At 53.2% G+C, this 20969-nt stretch overlaps 1 protein-coding gene across 2 annotated transcripts in view; it reads right to left on the bottom strand.

The window, feature by feature from the left end:
* The window catches only part of LOC142819239 (LHFPL tetraspan subfamily member 7 protein), a 156377-nt gene extending 139951 nt beyond the window's left edge, over positions 1 to 16426 (bottom strand). The window contains exon 1 of one of the 2 annotated variants that reach the window (XM_075904644.2): positions 15957 to 16426. In XM_075904644.2, coding sequence (XP_075760759.1) covers positions 15957 to 16193 — 237 coding nt within the window. In that variant the 5' untranslated portion in view covers positions 16194 to 16426. The remainder of the gene's footprint in view (positions 1 to 15956) is intronic. The other variant, XM_089772141.1, reaches the window with a different exon arrangement.
* Between the last annotated feature and the right edge of the window lie 4543 nt (positions 16427 to 20969).

Below are 20969 nucleotides of genomic sequence, written 5' to 3'. Positions count from 1 at the left end.
TCTCTGCTTCCAGGAGACACCATCATATGACTGATTGGAATCATCCATGGAACCCACCTGTGCGGGGGGGGGGGGGGTGTCTCCTATTTTATATCTTCCTCCCTGAGCTGTGATTGGCTCAGTTCTCAAATTTCAAACAGTTTGGATGTCACCCACCATGCAAACAATGGTTGTATCAACCAATAAGGATGCCCCTTCTATTAGAAAATAACTGAAGGACAAATGGAAGAGCTGATTAGAATGGACGACTTACAACAGAGCTTTCCAGTTGCTGATTTAAAATCACCTTGATTAGACATTGGCCCAGGAAAAGATCTGACCTCACCCTCCTTGTCTGTCTAATATCCTGGATATGACACAGTTACAACATGGCTGCATGGAACAGAAATTGGTCCAGGAAAGGTCTGACCTCACCCACCTTATGGGCCTTGAGTTAAATCAGTCCCCTCCAAAAGCTTCCACACACTTGTAGGCAAAGAGGGTGGAAAACGATCAGCTCTGTGCATCTAGGTAGGACGACAAAGGGATCAAAATCCCAGGGCCACGTGCTACAGGATTTTCACTGCCCCGGAATTGGACAGCCCCACTCCAGCTGCATGGCTATGCTGTAAATAGAGTAGTAACAAGAACCTGTCTTCTGGCCAGGTGCAGAAGGTATCATCATGTCTCCACCTCCCATCCTGAGCAGAGAGTCGTTACCAGGTAATGGGACACAGGTGTCAAAATGTGCAAACTCCACCCCCAGCCTCCTCAGCACAGAAGTCTGGCAGAGCCCCACGCTTTATGAAAATCGGCTTATGAATATGTACAATTCAGAGATGCTTTATGCAAAGAACATCATGTGACATCATTGTAAAAGTCGTCATCTGGTGAATTGATACGTCCTATTTTTGTGCATGTAGCATTCTTGTATGGGAAGTTTTAAATATTAAGCGTGAGCCTTTATCATTCTAACTGTGCTAATGAGGGCCATGAGTAATACTCCGGAAACATAATGGCCCAGTGCTCAAGACAATGATCTGTAACTAGGATTGTTTTTCCTGTAAGCCCAAACTGTGATTGGTCCTACAAAGACACATGGCTGGATCACCTGATGCTGGAACCCATTTTGAATATTGAACTTTTCCACGCAAGGTGAGGAAAGTCTGAACTGAGCACAAAGAATTTGCACCTTGGGCAAAAGGGATAGAAGGGAAACCAAACAATAGGGAGCAGTGGCCAGATGCCAAGCAACCCCCACTTACCACCAAAGATGCCTGCTGGAAACAAGACTGACTAGAGGGAAGGCTTAGGCCCAAGGTAGGAGGCTGCCTTGTGAAAGAGATAATTAGAACAAGTGTTAGAGTAAGAATTGGCATGTAACAAGTTTCAGTGGATTAGCTGATGTGTTTTATTTATTTTCACTTGCAGTCACTTAAATCTTACTTTCTATATTTGCTAAAAAACACTTGTGTTTCTTATCAAGCCCAGTGTAAATAATTGTTACCTGGGGGGAGCAACCACTGTGCATCTCTCTCTTTCATTCATAAAGGCGGCAGACCCGCTGGGCTTTTTCTGTGTAAAACTTTTGCACAGGGTGAGACGGATTTCTTTGGGGTTTTGGTTCTCTTGGGGTCTGTGCTCCTGGGTGCTGTCAACAGCCTTATTGCTGAGCCCTCCCAGAGCTGAGCTGGTTCAGCATCTATGTTGATCTGCAGGGGGAGCGAAGCTGTTACCCCATCTCTGGGCCTCAGCTAGGGGAGAGCAGAGCTTCCAACCCAGCTGGCCAGGTTAGTGGGGTGCCCCGGAAGGCAGGTGTGTGGGCTCACTGGTATGATCAGCCCAGCGGGTAACTGTCCCAAGGAGACCCCTGTGCTCCAACCCATCATACCTCTTGTGAGTTTTGGGGTGGGGACAGTTTGGGGGAGGAGCAATATGCAGGGACTGGGCAGTCAGATTAAGAGGCAACACCCTACAGCCTGTTGGCTGGCAGCGTGGTTTGCATAGCAGGGAAACAGTCACAGCATCACACTAAAACAACTGTGACCAGTTTCAAAAGTCGCTCTTTCTGTACCCTAGTGCTACGGACATCACCTCCTGTGTATCTGCCAGGGTCCTGTGGCAGCAGAATCCCAGCCACCCAGGTAACAAGGGGCAGTGACCTTGTGGCAGGGTGGCCTTGTGGTTAAAGCTCTTGCAGAAGATTCAGGACACCACGTTCAGCTCCAAGCTAATCACCAGGCTTTCTGCATAATCCTGAGCCAGTCACTTACATTCTTGGGGCTTCTAAACAGGGAGGAAGGGGCAGTGCAGACAACAATCGGGAGGAGCCTATTGTGGATCACAGACTAAATGAGTCAAAAATGTATCACCGTTTGGGGGAAAAAATAGCAGGCGCATTCTGGGGTGCATTTGCAGAATGCTGTCGACAAGACAAGAGCGGTAATTCTTCCACACACTCCTCTGCATGGATAAGGCTTCCGCTGGTGTATTGTGTCCAGGCTTGGGCACCCCACTTTGGGAAAAATGTGGCAAACTGGAGCCCATCTAAAGGAGAGCAACAAAACCGGAACAGGTCCTGCCAAGAAAGTCTGTAACAACTGGGTTTTGTTTAGTCTGGAGAAGACTCAGCCTTCCCGTACTTTTGGGATTATGACAGGGAGGAGAGTGATGAATTGTTCTCCTTAACCGCGGAGGGTAGGACAAGCGGCAATGGGCTGAAATTCCAGCCAAGGAGACTTGGGTTAGACATGAGGAAAAGCTTCTGTCAGGGTAGATAAGCACTGGAACAAACAACCCTCGGTTGCCAGTGACGGGGAGAGAGATGCATTGCAGGGGGGGAGGGATACGCGAGAGAACACCGAGTCCTGCCTCCGTACAGAGGACTGGACTAGATGAGCGATCAAGGTCCCTTCCAGTCAAGGCATGGGAGGACTCACGGCCTGCGAACAGCCCGCTCTTGAAACAGTCGCCTACATGTACAAGATTAAACACTCAAAATCCATCTCTCTCAGCTTGGCCAGCCCTGACACCTCTGCATGCCCCTCCGCCCACGGCAGGCCACCCGCTACACCTGTAACTACCTCCCCCCGCCCAACACACCCAAGTCCTGCACCCGCCCTTCCCCTACCTGTCACACTCTGCTCCCTCCTCCCAAAGCAGTGTGTCCCTCCCCCCACCCCGGCCTGCCGTGGCTTGTCTTTGTCATCCTCATTTACCTCACGTGTCTCGTCTCAGCTGCCCCTACCACGACGCGCAAGCCCATCCCGTTGCCAGACCGGCTGCCCTCGTTCTCCTTAATCGCGGAACAGATTCCTTCTGGTAACGGGGAAAGCGCCTGTTCATTATTGAACAGCAGCTCAGCTGATGGCCTCTGGGTGAATTTATCGAGGGTGTTGTTGGATAACGAGGCCGGGTCGGCTTTGAAAAGCCGTGGACGGCATCCGGTATTGTCTCCATCGCTGCCATAGCGCCCTGCTCCTCCCCGCCCCAAGCAAACTCTCCCTTCCCCCCGCCGCTCACCTGGGGGACGTAATGGGACTCAGGCCTGTTGCAACCACCTCAGTGGTGCTCACGGCTGCTTCACAGAGACGAGGGAAGGGGCCAGAAGCTGGGGGAGGAGGAGAAAAAGGCCAGTCACCTTCTCCTCCTCCCATCGCTGTGGGAAGTACAGCCCAGAGATAAGTGCCTGAGAGACAGGAGTGGATTTGGAAATCTCAGTCAGTGGATGAATTTCCACGGTGCACTGAAGTGCTGGACCATGGATGTTGCTAGGCCAGTGTCTGAGAGTGGCTGGGAGCGGAGACAGTCTGGTCGGCGGCAGCCTGCAGGGCCAGTGACCTGGGGGCCCCCAAGACCTGCTGCCACCCCGCACGGGGCTGGTGGAAGGGAGCAGAGCCCCGGGAGTGGGCTGGGGGCAGCAGAGCCAGGCAGGTGGGCCGGAGGACGTGATGCCTCTGGGTTCTCCCAGGGCAGCAGCCAGGAGGGGAGCCATGGGAGAACCCGGACACCTGACCTCCCCTGGTCAGGCAAATTCCTTTGTTCGGGACCACTGCGGTGCCGGACCAGGGAGGTTGACCCTGTACATGGACCCAAGGGCTCGGGAGCTAGGTCAGAGGAGCTACAGAGCCCTTTCCCTCTAGTCGCCTCGTCCGGTCCACTTGAGGACGCTGAAGTCCCTACAGCCCAGCCCGCTGCTTGGTGGATCACTAACACCGCCGCTGTCATTGGCATGCGCCAGTCACCCCCACAGGCTGGCAGCTCCAACACAGAGGCCAGGAACACGAAGGGCAGGGCTGAGCGAGTCATCTCACCCCAAGCCGCAGGTCCTCCTGGAGACGAGGCAAAGCCATTGCGGCTTGCGTGGCTGGATCGGCCTTGCCCCACTGTTACTGCTCCAACAAACGCGGAGGGACAGTCTGGGAGGACAAGTGGCACATGGAAAGGGGGCGCTACCCCTGCCAGCGGAACCGAGCGCAGCGCTCTGGAAGGGGGGGGGCATGCAGCCGACGGGAGAACAGCTCGGCTGTGACAGCCAGATTCAGGATCTGGACTGGGATTGCTGCCAAACCAGGCGCAAAGGGGGATGCTGTGCATAGGGGGGTGGGCGGATAAACCCAACAGCTTATTTATATCCCCCCCATATGTCCCAGCGCCTGCTTCAGGAGCAAGCCCCCACCATCTGGCCAGCATTCGCGGCACTCGGAGGAAGAGGCGCTCATCCTGTCTTGGATCCTGAAGGCAATTTCCTTCCCTTTGGAGTCATCTGGGAGGATTCCTCTCCCTGCTTTACCTTCCCCCTCCCAAACAGCTGAAAGGAAAAGCAACTGTCTGCTGGTCGCTTTCCATCAGTGCTCCGGGAGCGAGCAATGTTATCCCCACCTCATGGCACCTGGCAAGAGCCGCTCTAGACGGGGCCAATCATTCCCCAAGCGGAATCCGGCACATCCCCATGTAGGGACACAGCTGGTTCATAGTTCAATGCTGCAACCGCAGGAGTTCGGGGTGCAGAGGGGAGTGTGATAAGACTGTGGGGGGGAAGCCTCAGCTTGACTCGAGAGCAAAACTCGGGCCATGAGGTGACAGCTTAAGCAAAGCCATTTCTCTCCAGGAGATAGTGCTGGGGACGGACGCCATTTCCTTCTGTGCCTGGTTCAGGCACTACGCTCGAGATGCTGCCCGCCCTGGGGTGTGTCTAGATTACACGGCTCCATCGACAGAGCCATGTAAACTAGTTTACCTGACATAGTCAATGAAGAGGGGATTTAAATAATCCCCGTTTCATTAAAATAAAAATGGCCGCCGCGCTGTGCCGACGATCAGCTGATCCAGCACAGCACGGCAGTCTAGACACAGATGGGTGGACAAGGGAAGCCTTTGTCAACCGCTCCCTTATGCCTCATGAAACGAGGTTGACCGGAGCGGTCAACTAAGGCTTCCCTTGTCGACCGATCCGTGTCTAGACTGCCGCGTTGTGCCGAATCAGCTGATTGTCAGCACAGCACGGCGGCCATTTTTATTTTAATGAAGCAGGGATTATTTAAATCCCCGCTTCATTGACTATGTTGGGTAAACTACTTTACATGGCTCCATTGATGGAGCCATGTGGTCTAGACACACCCCAGTAGCGAGCAATGGCAGGGGGCAGAAGGATGCACCGTTCCGGATTTCTTTTGTGATGCAGGCTTTTGTCCGGGGCCCAATCAGGAGAGATACCAACCTCCCACAGCTCCCAACGGAGTCGTTAGCTCCCAGGATCAGGCCCTGCCGGTGTGCTCTGAGGGCGCCATATTCAAGGTGAGGTTTGCTCCAGGAGCACATGGCAAGAGACGAGTGGAGGACTTGAACATGGCTGATCCATACTGTTGTGCGCACCAGGTAGGGTGGCTCTGAGGGCACATCTACGCAGCCGAGCTAAACTTGAAATAAGCTACGCAACTCGAGCTACACTAATTGCGTAGCTTAACTCGACTTTTGGCGCTGACTACACGGCCGCTGCTTCGAGACAGAGCTCTCTTCCCTCGACTTCCCTTACTCCTCATACAACCAGGTTTACAGCAGTCGGAATCAGAAGCCCGTTATTTCGAAATAACGGGCGTGTTGTGTAGACACGTGCTGACGATATTCCGAAATAACGCTGCTGTGCAGACCTAGCCTTAGAGACTCTCCAAGCTTTCTCCTAAATCTTCACTCCCTGTTAGCTCTTAGTCCATATTTCAAGATTTTCAAAACTGACGAAATGACTTTTGGATGGCCCCACGTCAGACGCCTCTGAGGCCTGGTTTTTCCAAAAATGCCCAGCACCAGCCCTCATGCTCGAAACCCAAAATCGCCGGCACTTTTGAAAGACTTTGCTTTAAAAAAAAAAAAATCTGGCTCTGTTTGATCGAGCCAAGAGACCCTGTTGCTCTTGGGGGAGTAGAAGTCTCTGAGGAAAGCACGCTCTATTCTTCCCGAGATCGTGCTTTCTAAACCCCACGGCTATGTCTACACTCGCGGCTTCTTGCGTGAGTAATATGCAAATGAGGCTAATTGCCAAGCCTCATTTGCATACCAAATGAGCCACCATTTTTTTCAGAAGAGGCTCTTGCGCAAGAAGGAGAGTCTACACTGCCCCTTCTTGCACCAGAAAAACCTTCTTGCGCAATGCTGTTACACCTATCACTTTTCAAGAAGAACGGCATTGCACAAGAGGGTGTTTCTGGTGCAAGAAGGGGCAGTGTAGACACTCCTTCTTGCACAAGAGCCTCTTCTGAAAAAAAAATGGTGGCTCATTAGGTATGCAGATGAGGCTCGGCAATATTCTACGCTTAGCCTCATTTGCATATTACTCATGCAAGAAGCCGCGAGTGTAGACATAGCCCACGTCTTACCCCCCTGCTGTTCCCGGGGATGTTCCACTCAGCCATGCATTTTCAAGTCTTCGGGCACCGTTGGCGCATCAAGACATGGATTTCCCTCCGACAGCGACATTTCCCATGTAACCCCAGAGCACCAAATTCAACAACTAGCTGCTTACACCGGCAGTTAAGCTTTTCCCTTTAAACAAAGTTACACCGCGTACAACCTCCGCATTGGAACAACTCCCCCGCTCTCAAGCGCAAACGAGAGAGAGGTTAAAGCCAAACCCGATCTGAGCCACGGCAAAACAAAACGCATTTTTATTAGGGAATAAGCAAGAGACAGATAAGACATCTCATCAGTTCTGGCTGCTTTTTTCCCAGGCCCATAGTGTCTGGGGACAGGGGACAGCAGATAAAACAGCACCATTTGTAACTAACAGGATGATGGATGATGGTGGAAGAGAAAGGAAGGGGCATTAGCACATCAATGGTGGGCCTGTGACCCTCCCTCAAGAGATGCAAACCGACTTAATGAAATTTTAATTAGACAGCATGCAGCGCACTGTCACTGGGCCCCCGCTCAGACCTTTCCACCAGCAGGCTGCCACTGGGACGAGGCCTCTCCTCCCTCATGGGAGTGGCAGAGCGGAGCTAATCATTCCAGGCCGGGAGAACTCACTGCCGCTCACAAACACGCCGGTCTGCTTCTTCGGGCAAAGGCTCTTCGGCGAGGGCCCTGACTGGAAGGGGACAGCAGCCAACTGTCTTCTTCGTGTCCTGTAAGCAGCTCCGTCCTGTCTGGGAGCCTGGGGGAATACACGGTGGCCCTGAAGAGTCACCCCTGTGGTTTAGCAAAACTCACACTGGGCTCTCCTAGGAGTGGCCACAGAACATGGGAGAGACACTGACGCAGCAGAAACTTGAGTCCTTAGAAAGGTGACACCGGAGGAGGTAGGTCACGTCCCACTGTTTATTTTACTCCGGCCATTCCTGTCATGAGCGTCCAACAGGCGCCATTTTCTGTGGACCTTTTCGAAAGTAAAAGCATCGCCCTCTGAGGGCTGTAGCCAGCGCTCGACCTCTCATTGAAACAAAGGGTTCCATTCCACGTTTACCTGAACTTATCAAAAATAATCCTGACGTGAGCCAATCGGGAGTTCCGAAGCTCTCCGATATTTCTGACATGAGCCAATCGGGAGTTCCGATGCTCTCCGATATTTCTGACATGAGCCAATCGGGAGTTCCGATGCTCACCTCCCATCAACATCCAACCTGCTTACAAACAATGCAGCCACCATGCCCCTGGGAGATGCTGTTCGCCCCATTTTAAGCAAAAGCTTATCAGTTAATGCTTTCGACTACATACATTTCCAGCCCCACCTCCCCGCAAATACATTTTTAGCAGGCTGGCCAGCAGGCCTGGCTCCCGCTGGGCCTGGGACCTACTCCTGCTGCAGCGCTGCATTTAAAGTGTATTGGGAGCTGAGTTCTGGCTTGCACCGGGTCCCGGAGCTCAGCACTCCCTCATTCCATCCCTCCCTCCCCAGGACAGGGGCTGCTGCCTCTGTAGCAGAGGCAGCAGCGCAAGACAACAGACAACTGGTCCACGAAGGGATCTGGTTTTTAAACTGGCTCCCCTCACAGACCAGCTCCCACCTGGCACTCTACTAGCTGCCAGCCCCACCACCGGGGACTACAGAACAGGAGAATAACCGATAAGAATTCATAAGATTAATCAACTATTCAATTAACCTACTCAAAACTGAAGCTGCTTTTTGGACTTCTGATCCCTTGTCCTAGCTGCAAGCCCTCGCTTCCTCTCTGAAGTTCATTTTCTCTGTTCCATAGCATGCCATAGTGTCCAGTCCAAGCACAAGGCTCAATTCTCCAACATGAAGATTTCATGAATAAAACAAAAAGCGGGTAATAGAAGCCTAAGACAATTTTGCTCCTTGTGAGAGAAATAAGGAAGGAACCATGCACAATGCAGAAGAGTCACATCATGTGATGCACCCTGAGAGCAGCCCCAATACCATGGTGATGGGTGTAGTCCAAGAACCTGAAGAGCATAATCTGATTCCTGATAGAGTCACTTCTGCAGTCTGTTTCAATGAGAAGTAATGGCAAATGAATATTTTCAACTTTTCTTCACAACCTTTGACACAAGATGGACCCTAGTTATTGTTTGCTGATTAATGAAACGACTAAAAGGGGTAAACCAGATGAACATCGTGCTCTTGACTGAAACCTTCCATGATGCTCAAGCTCTAAGCACGCAGATGGATGGAAATAAGCCATCTGTGGAACTCACTGCCACAAGGTATTACTGAGGCAAAGAGTTCTTAATACAATTAACTAGAGGTAGGATGAACAATAAAAGTATCAACGACAGTTGCATTAGGTAGGAAAGAAGTTAAAAAAGGACAAGCCAACCACTCAGTACCTAGATGGAAAAAAAAAAAGTTTCCCACAGTGCTGTTGTAGAATGGTCCATGATGGCGGTTTTACATCATCCGGGTCTGGCTGCTATTGGAGACAGGGCTAAGTGAGCCCCTGAGGACTTCACAGCAGGGATGGCTCACATGTTCCAAGCTCAGCACAGGTTTAAGCACTTTGCTGAGGGGAAACCTGGTCCAATTCAGAAATTCTGCGTTCCCATGGTCAGGGATCTGTTCCATTCAGTGGCGATAGGTCACAGAACTCAGGATGCCTATTGAAACACCATAAACATCCTCAGCTAAGCAATACACCGGGTTCAGAAATGCCACCATGCCCCTCCAGCCAATGCTGTCTGAGCATAATTGGGAATCCAAGTCACTGACAGCAGCTGCTCCAGTGTGAGGGTTCTCGTACTGGGGACTCAACCCATTTGTTTGTTAATTAATGGAGATTGCCTATCTCCTAGAACTGGAAGGAACCTTGAAAGGTCATTGAGTCCAGTCTGCTGCCTTCACTGTAGGACCAAGTATACATTTTTGCCCCAAATCCCTAAATGGCCTCCACAAGGATTGAACTCACAACCCTAGGTTTAGCAGGCCAATGCTCAAACAACTGAGCTATCCCTCCCCCAAATGTTGACCATTCCTGCCAAATCAAAGTCCTGATCCGGCAAGCTGCCGTTCACGAGTTCCCCCTGCATCAATGTACGGGAGTCAGAGTCTTATTATTTTTGTGCCAGGCGCTGTATAAATGCAGGACAAGACAACCCCAGCCCCAAAGAACTTGCAAGCTAAATAGGAACATCTATTGGGATTTTTCAGTGGGAGTCAGACAGATGGGCGCTTTGACAATAACATGGGGCACTTACCTGCAACATCAGAACCTACACACCTTTAAACCCCTGGCCCAGGGTCACCAGCTAAGATCACAAAGGGAATCAGCCAAAGTATTACAAGAGAAGCTACACAACAAGAGTGGATTAGTTCCAGGCCAGGGCTGGCCCTACCATGAGGCAAACTGAGGCAGCTGCCTCATGTGCCAGACTGGGGGAGGGGAGATGAGCGCCACTAGGAACCAGAGTGTAGAAAATTGTGTCTGCTGCTGGTGCATATGTAGGTAGCAGAGCAGGACCCTGAGAGAGGTAGAACAGGGAGAAGGCAGAACTGAGACCTTTCAAAGTTTTGGCCCAAGCGAGGGGACATGGGGGCGTCATTTGAGCTCCCCGCCTCAGGTGCCAAAATGTTCTGGGCTGGCCCTATTCCAGGCCAACCCCAAAAGGGTCCAAGAAAGAATCCCCCCCCCCCCCCCACACACACCTTCCCTAGCATGGCTGTTTTCATGCCATGCCCATCCTCTTGGTATCTGATCCACTGGCTAGGCGCATTATGAGGTTTGCTTGGACTTCTGCTGCAGCCTGAGCATTGAATCCTGCTCAAGACAAGACCCCAGACTTCATCAGACCAGGGCTCTCCCTGGGGTAGGCAAATCCCCCATTCTCCGCCTGAATTCCCTTACTTTGTACTCACAGAGTGTTCAGCCTCGTCTAGATTCTTCAGAGGCAAACAGCCTCTGATTATTTTCAGGCTTTGGAACGCCCCTGATGGCCAATGTATTTCCAGGTGAACTATCTACCTGGGAGGTGGGGGAAACAGCCATTTGAAAGCAGTAAGGATTCGCTTCCAAACTGCAGCGCCTGACATGAGACATACCAACCTCATCTCTCCATATGTAAAGTAGAAGATTTACCCAGTGTTGCCCGGGTCCTTGACTCAATTAACTTTTGGCGTTTGGAAGATAAAATGAAAGTGTCCCGGCTGCATGTGACTCTCTGCTCTGAGGTGGGGGGGGGGGCGGAGGGGTTCAGGATGCAGGCTGCCCTGTGGAGACAGGACTGTCCCAGCCCTCTCTCACCACAGCAGCTTAGAGCCAAGGGAGAAGGGCCTCTCCATGGCAGCTGCAGCTCCACCAGGCACAGCCTGGGGAAGGGTGCATGTCCCCCGGCTGGAGCAGGTGCAGGTCTGTCTGCCCCCTGCGCTCCCCAGCCAGAGTGAGAATGCAGCAAATTGGGCATTTTCCCCTCACCCCCAGATGAAGGAGAACAGCCAGCGATGCTCCTATATAAATTGGGGGGGAGCTTCAGCTTCACCCTCCCTAAAGGACACCTGGGGGGTGATAATCTAGGGGCTGGCGTAGTCTTTGACGGGTGGGAACACCCCCAGCCAGCCGCTTTTACCTGCCTGCTGAGTCTGTCTCTTTTCTGCATGGTTCTATGAGAAGGAACATGCACCGCTCTAAGGCTGTATACGTAAACCTGAACAGGTGGGGAAGGCCGCACTTCCTAGGGGGCTGATGGAGTTAAATTAAAAGGTACCCTAGATATTGCAGAGCTGCAAAAGTAATTATAGAGAAGGCAAAAAAGCGAGCAATTCCACGCAGACCAAAAGGCCCTCTTAAGAGAAGAAAGGCATGGTAATTAACCTCTAGGCATGATTCAAAGCAGCATTTGTAGGATGATTAACATAATCCCCCAAGTGCAAACACCCGCATTAACGATCATTTGCCGCGCTGAATGCTCCCCCTGCTCCCTTGCAAAATCAGCACATTTGAACAGGGAAATGTTTGAAATGCAGTATCTGCTTTGTTTGGGCTTACATCTCGGCAAGCGGGAGGAGAGGGCACGGGCCACATTAGCAGTGGATTTTTCACAGGCCACATACGCAGCAGAGGGTAGGAAGTATTATTATCCCCCATGTGCACATAAGGCACAGAAATATTAAGTGACTTGCCCAGGGTCACAAGCCTGTGGCAGAGAGGAACATGGAACACAGATCTCACAGCCTACACAGTGCTTTGACCACTGAATCATCCTTCCTCTATTGGCCAGGCAGCCAACGCTGGCGATTTAAATCAGAGATTCTCAAGATTTTATTTTTTTCTTTAAAGATCCAGTTCTCAGAATCAAGTGGAAATGAGAATCTCAGCCTTCATGCAAAAAATTTAAAAAAAAAATCTAGCTCTCCAGATTCAGGGAAAAGTTTAAGCACATGACCTGAGTGAATTCTGAAGGTTCAAAAAGCAGAAAGAAAAGAAAAAACCCACAGTGGCTTGAGATCAGGATACATTTTTTTTAAATAACCAATCTCATAGCTAGTTAAACCCTGACTCATGTTTGGGTTTTGGACCAGTTCTTGTGGGTTTATACAGCCCAGACTGCTCCCTACAGTGGATTGCACAGGAAAGTCAAAGCAACCCTGTTTTTGTGCAGAAGCTGCAGGGGGTAGCCCAGGTAGTCTGTTACAGAAAAAAACAGCAAGCAAATGGTCTGGTAGCACTTTATAGACTAACAAAACATGGAGATGGGAACAAAAGCTTTCGTGGGCACAGCCCACTTCTTCAGATGACCGGAGTTATGACTAGGGGATAAGAAAACTCGAAATAAATAGGAGAAGGGAAGGGGGGGGGGGGACAAAGATACTCTGTCTGCTCTGTCTTTCTCTTCCCCCCGCTTTCCCTCTCCTATTTATTTCAAGTTTTCTTATCCCCTACTCATAACTCCGGGCATCTGAAGAAGTGGGCTGTGCCCACGAAAGCTCATGCTCCCATCTCCATGTTTTGTTAGTCTATGAAGTGCTACCAGACCATTTGCTTGCTGTGTTTGTCTGTTTCTTGTGAAGATCGCAGTGCTTCCCTTCTACCTGCTCGTACAAACCAGTACAAAAGGCATCTGTGTCATGACTCCAAGCCATCCGGAGGAAGTTCCTTTCCATTCCACCGAAGCAAACCGCATTGTGTGCGCGCTGTTCTTTATTAACCCCTCCGAAATATTGAATTGAGGGGACGGAAATGTAACCAAGACCTTGTGCACGCTGTGTCTCACCCTACCGTATCCAAAAATGTGTTCCAAGCACAGATCCATTCAGGAAGCTCTGCGCCTTTGTAGTCTGTATTTCTTAAAAGGATATTACAGCCCAAAGCTCATAGCGGCATCGTGTTGGAACGAATCACTATTGTGCTTCATTCTGCTCTTTAAAGATACCGTATGGCCTGGAAGTGTCCGTCTGAATAAACGTCCCTTTTAAAAACAGAATGACTTTTAAAGAACTACTTTACTGCACAACCACGAAGCATTACCGGTAGCCTGCTCTACCCTGCAGCAGGCAAATTGTGTACGTGTTATTAATGACACTAGCGACCGCTGACTGGTCAAACACACAATAGCCTGTGCAACTTGCTTCCTTAAAGTGAGAACTGTTTGCTTCCATGACAGCCTGAGAAATTCAGCCACTAAATGCCCCATTGTGTCAAGCCCAAGGCGTGACCTTCCCTCGATTCATCCCTGGTGTGGGATTCCAGCGACCGAGCAATGCTGGGCAGGATTGGAAACGTAGCAAAATGATAACCAGAGCCTCCACCATTACAAGCCAGGAATAAGCGGAAAGGAAGCAAGACTGGGAATTAAGGAGGGGAATAAGCCACCAGTTTGGCGCTTAAACCCTTATTCTGGAAGCATTTCAAAGGGTGCATCTAGCGTAGAAAGCGCCTGTCACACAAAGGCAGCAGAATAATCCCAGCTCCGCCAGCCAGACAGGCCTGTCCTGAATTCTAAGTAGAACTAGCCAAAGAACCCCCAGGCCAGGTAACTTTTTGTTTGGCAACAGCAAGAGACCGCCAAATAGGGCAGAAGGAGCAAAGAGGCACGAACATCCCAGGACAGGGATAGATTTTCAGAGTCACAAGGGACAGATTTTCAGTGGCACATGGATTGACCGCTCCCACCCAAATCAACGCTTGCAAAAGACAAGTTTACCCTGCCACAGTTGGCCAAACCCTTGGGTGCTGGGGCTGGTAAGACACAAAAGATGCTGGTACCACCTGCCGTCTCCCCTGCGCAGGTACCGTGGGAAGAACAACAGTTTCAAGTGCACAAAACCTGTTCCGTTTCTTTCCCCCGTTTTCTCTCCCATTCGTAGGGCTACATTCGCCTGCAGCGTCTATATCTTATCCCCACTGATATCCGGGTACCAGTGAGGTTCCCACCCGGGGATGTAGGACTCAGAAGTTGAATCCTAAAGTTCTTGCAAAGAGATGGGCACCTCCATTCGCTCCGTGCGGGGCAGCGGGCCGAGCAGCACAACCCAGATCATCGCCTGAGGCTTGGGGGGAAAGCAGATTCGTGCGTCCTGGTGACCTGGCAGTAACCTGCCTCATCCCCCCTGCTCACGGGAGCCATCACCGGGGAGAAGGCAACTGCCTTCAGGCTGGAGAGATACCCTGTGTAGGTACGTCCAGTGCCCCCGGGCCGGCCCCACCAGGATCTGCTCCTGAAATAGACACTTGTGGGGAAGCTAATGCGAATACTCGCACCGCCAGCCGGCCTAATTGGATTGAGATGTTCAGTGCAGCCCGGCTAATGGGCGCCGCGCTCTGCTGGGCTGGATCCTGACATCGGACTGACACTCTCAGCACCGGCTAACCCTGCTCTGGGGACGTGCCCTGGGCTCGGAGCCAGTCCGGTCCTCGCTGACACCCGTCCTGGCTCCCCCGGGGACATTCCCGATTGCCACGGGGGAGCAGGGAGGAGGGCGAAATCAGAGTCTGGACCAGCCCGGCTCACCCTTGGCAGACTTCAGCTCCTCTGTCCCTTGTGTGCATGTGCTGAGCTAGGTATCCCCTGGGTGCAGCAGGACTGCTCCTAAACCCCCTCCACGGCCCAGCCCAGTCAGGCTATACCTCCAGGGTGTAGGGCTGTGCCTAAATCCTCTCCACGGCACAGCCCAGCCAGGCTATATCTCCAGGGTGTAGGGCTGTGCCTAAATCCTCTCCACGGCACAGCCCAGCCAGACTATATCTCCAGGGTGTAGGGCTATGCCTAAACCCTCTCTCCTGCACAGCCCTGCCTCCAAGATGCTGCAGGGCTGCTCCTAAACCCCCTCTGCAGCACAACACAGCCCCAAGGTGCAGCAGGGCTGCTCCTAAACCCCCTCTGCCGCACAGCCCAGCCCCAAGGTGCAGCAGGGCTGCTCCTAAACCCCCTCTGCCGCACAGCCCAGCCCCAAGATGCTGCAGGGCTGCTCCTAAACCCCCTCTGCCGCACAGCCCAGCCCCAAGGTGCAGCAGGGCTGCTCCTAAACCCCCTCTGCCGCACAGCCCAGCCCCAAGGTGCAGCGGGGCTGCTCCTAAACCCCCTCTGCCGCACAGCCCAGCCCCACGGTGCAGCGGGGCTGCTCCTAAACCCCCTCTGCAGCACAACACAGCCCCAAAGTGCAGCAGGGCTGCTCCTAAACCCCCTCTGCCGCACAGCCCAGCCCCACGGTGCAGCGGGGCTGCTCCTAACCCCCCTCTGCCGCTCAGCCCAGCCCCACGGTGCAGCGGGGCTGCTCCTAAACCCCCTCTGCCGCACAGCCCAGCCCCACGGTGCAGCGGGGCTGCTCCTAAACCCCCTCTGCAGCACAACACAGCCCCAAAGTGCAGCAGGGCTGCTCCTAAACCCCCTCTGCCGCACAGCCCAGCCCCACGGTGCAGCGGGGCTGCTCCTAACCCCCCTCTGCCGCACAGCCCAGCCCCACGGCGCAGCGGGGCTGCTCCTGTCAGACCCCCAGCACGTGGGGGGAGGGCGCACTCCGAACCGGCCCCAAAGCCCCGGTGAGGAGGGAGCGAAGCCCAGGCAGCAGCCGCCCCCCCCCCCGAGCCGCTCACCTGCCAGGCGCCGGAGGGGATCTGGCGGAACTCGCCCAGGCCCCCGAGGGCGGCGCAGCGGGCCCGGCGCCCCGGCGCCTCGGGGCAGGGCCACAGCAAGCCGAAGCTGAGCTCGTCGTGGGCCGGGTGCAGGCGCGGCCCCTTGACGATCCAGGCCGGCGAGAGGAAGCCGAAGCCGCAGGCGGCCACCAGGCAGGCGGCCAGCAGGGCCCAGAAGCCGCCCACGCAGCTGAACATCCTCCGAGGCCGGGGCCGGGCCCCCGCCGCCCGCTTTCTCCCGCCGCTCCGGCAGCGCCTGCACGGGGCGGGGCGCGGCTCCGGGCCCCCCCGGGGCAGCCTCAGGGCCGCATCCGAGCGGCGCGCGCGGGCCCCCGGGATCCGGCCGCCCACGTGGAGCCGCGCGGGGCAGGGAGCGAGCGCGGTGCCGGCTGCGGGCAGGTGTCCCGCTCCCCGGCCGCCGCCCCCGCGGTGGGCGGCTCCTCGCGCCCGGCCCCGTCACGTGGCGGCGGTGGGAGAAGGGGCTGGGGGCGCGGAGCCTCCCCCCGCAGCGCAGGGAGCTGCCCGGGGTCCCTCCCGGGGCGGGGCGGGCTGGCCCGGCTCCCTGTCCCCCGCGGGGCCCGGGCTCCCAGCAAGGGGGGAGCCGCCTCGCCCGACGGGGGGGGAGCCCCCCGTTGCGAACTGCGCCCCTGGATGCAGACGGGGGGGCGCGGGCGGGGAAGGCGGTTCTGCGCCCGGGCTGCGCTTCGCCTTGTAAGCCCCAGCCGCCGGCTGCGGTAGCGCCCGGAGCCCTAGGCGTGCCGGGCTTGGAAGGGGGGGGATGTACCGGGGCCTTTTCCCTGCCCGCCCTTATGCAGAGCCCCACCACCCCAGAGCCCCCCAGGGCTGCGGGATCCGTCTGAACCGGGGGCGCACTGCGCCCCCCAGCACTTTCAAAGCGAGCAAATCGCCCGGTTCTGCTCCATCCCCTCCCCGCACCCGTGGGCCAAACCCTAACCCCTCTATATAAAGGGAACCACTTCTAGCCGGCTGTGTGCACCCAACTCCTCATCACCATCAACCTGTAGGTTCAAACCTGAGAGATAAATTGGCCTCCCCCCAGCTGGGGTGCTGGACGTCAGCCCACCCCATGCTAGGTAGGACAGGTGACATTCTAGCTAAGGACAGCCAGGAGAAGCCCTTCTCTAATTGACTAGGGCCAGGGAGTCTTTAGTGGCTTCTCAGAATCTCAGTCTCCTCCAAAAGATGGTCCCATGAGCCACACAACAGTCCCCTCCGCCCAGTCAATGGTGCTGTGATTTACCCTTGTGATTCCCGGCTTTTCCTGCCTGATGCTCAGGCCAATGGCATCCCCTGCTCCGTGGGAAAGGCTTGTTGGCTCCTGCTGCTTTGCCCTGTTCTTCCTTAGTGATAATTGCAGAGTGTTTAATTAATGAAGCACCTTGCATGCTCTATGGCACCATGCTGTGTTCTTAGTTAGCCTGGAATTTCTGGAAAACAGCTGATCTGAAACGTTACCCTCAGGTTTGCCAGACCTCCGGGAATCACTTGACCGGCTGTCCATGTGTTTTCTAAAGTAAAGAAAAAACCCTTTGTTGTGTTGCCCAGGGGAATTGAGGGCTACCCGAGGCTGCAGGGTGTTTTGCCCTTGCCCATCAACATGGGATGACTGGCTTCTCAAGTGGGCTCCCCGTCTGAGTGACCTGGACTAAGCAAAGCTATAGGCAGATCTTTAACAACGCCTGATGTTAAATTTGCCTTGTGCAGCTTTGTCAAAGAGTTAGTACATTCACCCTCGCCTAGGGGCAGGCCAGACTTCAACAGGGGTGAGCAGCTCTCAGGTTCTATTTGCAGTTCCCCTGCTGACCTCTGGGGCACGAGAGCCCTACAATTATATGCCCCCAGCACTTTTGGAACAAGTAAATCACCTGAGTCACATTCCATCTCCACTCCTACCCCTGCAAACAGCTGATTCCCGCTGCAAACAGCTGATTCCCAGCATTCCAGCTCTGGGAGGAAGGGGCAGGAATGGGAACAGCACAGATCAGGGGACTTCCTCCCAGCACTTTCAGACTGAGCGAGTGGGGAGGAGCAGGTTAGTGCAGAGCTTCCCAGGGCTCAAGAGGTACATGGAAGAAGGGGGCAGAAAGAGGGGGGTAGGCACAAGTGGAACCCCAGCAGGCTACAGACTGCTGCAGCCCACTGAGATGAAGGGTCACTCACACAACCCTCCCACTATTCGCGGTTGCCCATCCCTCTCTATAATTCCACACTTGGGGTCATCACCCAAGTCCCCAGCCTGGCCAGGCTGTCAGCATCAGTAGCAACACCCCCATTCTCCCAGAGGGCAGTGCAGCTAGCAGCCAGAGTCAGTGACAGCGGGGGTACAGGTCCACCACCTCGGAAGGTGATGGTGGTCAGAATAAAGGGACCCGGCCCCACCCTCTACATCAGGTCCCAACCCAGCGGCAGGGAGCCCCCCAAACCAAACCGTTCCAATAAAGGCTGCCATTCCCCACAACATTCCTCTGGGTTCCTACCCAGCTCTCTCTGTTTCCCTTCCCAGCAGCATCCCGGATTGGGGCATCCCCACCACTGTCCTGCTGCCTGACATCAGTCTGACAGCTCCTTCTCCACCAGCAGTCCACCCAGACTGAGCTGCCCTACAGACCTTTATACCTGGCCTCTAGCTGCAGCACCTTCGTAGGTCATACCCTTTAAATCGTCTTCCGTACCTAATGACTGGAAGGTAGCTAACATGACACCAATATTTAAAAAGGGCTCTAGAGGTGATCCTGGCAAGTACAGACCAGTAAGTCTAACTTCAGTACCAGGCAAATTAGTCAAAACAATAGTAAAGAATAAAATTGTCAGGCATGTAGAAGAACATAATTTGTTGGACAAAAGTCAACATGGTTTCTGTAAAGGGAAATCATGTCTTACTAATCTATTAGAGTTCTTTGAAGGGTTTAACAAACATGCGGACAAGGGGGATCCAGTAGATATAGTATACTTAGATTTTTCAGAAAACCTTTGACAAGGTCCCTCACCAAAGGCTCTTGTGTAAATTACATTGTCATGGGATAAGAGGGAAGGTCCTTTCATGGATTGAGAACTGGTTAAAAGACAGGAAACAAAGGGTAGCAATAAATGGTACATTTTCAAAATGGAGAGGGGTAACTAGTGGTGTCCCCTAAGGGTCAGTCCTGGGACCAATCCTGTTCAACTTATTCATAAATGATCTGGAGAAAGGGGTAAGCAGTGAGGTGGTAAAGTTTGCCAGCTGTCTACACTGGCCGCTTGAATTTGCACAAGAACACTGACGATCTAATGTAAGATTGTCAGTGTTCTTGCACAAATACTATGATGCTCCCGCTCAGGGATAAGCCCTCTTGTGCAAATGTATTTGCGCAAGAGAGCCAGTGTAGACAAGGGAGGACTGTTTTGTGCAAAAAAGCCCCAATAGTGAAAATGGCGATCGGGGCTTTCTTGCGCAAAACCACATCTAGATTGGCACGGATGCTTTTCCACAAAAAGTGCTTTTGCGCAATAGCATCCGTGCCAATCTAGATGCTCTTTTCCGCAAATGCTTTTAACGGAAAAACTTTCCTGTTAAAAGCATTTGCAGAAAATCATGCCAGTCTAGACGCAGCCTTTGACTTGCTATCCAGATGTACACACATATCTGGATATCAGTTCCATACTGGGCCTGTCTTTCTCCTATGTCCCACCGCCCCTTAGCAGTCCTCACCCGTCCCTACTTTTGGTAATAGATATTACACTCCCTTGTTTAGCAAAAAGTTCTGACCATAGTTGACTCTGGATCATTCTGACTTAAATATAAAGGATTTCTTCACCTGCCTTCAGATATCAGTATGATTTTTTAACAACACAACAAACTAAACTGATATGTGTTTAAAAAGAGTGATAAATAAACACTGATCTTTCTTGCCATGTTCGACCTGAGAGAAAAGCTGCAAAGCTGTGCCGCCTGGTCTCAGAATTAATGGGAAACATCAAACATCACATCAGTGTACTTGTAGTGTCATTTAAAGCCGCAACACTGCAGTTGGAGTCAAGCAGGCATCCCCTTTTTCCCATGATGAATCCCGTTGAAATCGAGAGCACACGGGCCCAGCTGCACAGATTCAGTTGTAGAAAGGGGGCCTGAGACAGGGTGTCTACCCCACACCAGCCCTACAAGAGTTCAAACCAAGCTAGAGAGGTTGAAGGGTAGGCCACCCTGGGTGTGGGCACAGATAACTAGGGTACAGCTGACCCTGATAAAAGGGGAGCAGGGAGGAAGTCCGCTGTAAGGCGCCTGAGGGGGAAGACTGGTTTCTGAGAGGGCTAGCACTAGGAATGGCCTTGCTATGTCTCGTAGGCTTGAGGCCCTGGGCAGAGGGAGCCAAAGTTGCGAGAGCTGTGGCCCAGGGAAGCAGGTGGTGGTAAAGTTAGAGGTGTAGCAGGAAGAGACTGATGCTAACGGGTCCCTGGGTTGGGGCTTAGGGTAGGGGGTGGGCCTGCCCCCTCTTTACCCCCTACACTTGCCAGTGCTGAAGATCAGGGCTGCCCTGACCCATATGCAGTTGCATGAGGCACCTGAAAATTTGGGGCACCACTGGGTCTTAATGTCCACCCATCCACTTCTTCCTATCCCTGTTCTGGGGCTCTGCTTTTTCCGGAGAGGACCTAGTTAACCATGACAAAGCCTGCCAGAGCTGTTTGCGCACAGTGAACCCGTGATGAGCCATTCAGGTGGTAATGAAGCCATTTAACAGACGTGCCAACCCCAGGTCTATCCCGTCAGTTTCTTAATTGACTCTATTAGTCGACAGGACCCCTCCATTAAAATTTGCGTTAAAAATATTTCATCGGCGTGTTGCTGAAGATTGTAAAATCGCAGCTCTAAACAATCACACACCCCGGCTGGAATGGGGCAGAGGGGTGCCACTTTAACAGGACTGCATAGGGACCCCATAAATCCAAAACACTTTGCTTCTGGAGCGAGAGGTG

Source organism: Pelodiscus sinensis, chromosome 21 (genome assembly GCF_052426305.1).
Source record: "Pelodiscus sinensis isolate ZL-2025 chromosome 21, ASM5242630v1, whole genome shotgun sequence".
NCBI classification, from domain to species: Eukaryota; Metazoa; Chordata; order Testudines; family Trionychidae; genus Pelodiscus; species Pelodiscus sinensis.
The sequence above is the reverse complement of the archived record's forward strand: the minus strand, read 5'-3'. Positions and strand labels throughout refer to the sequence as shown.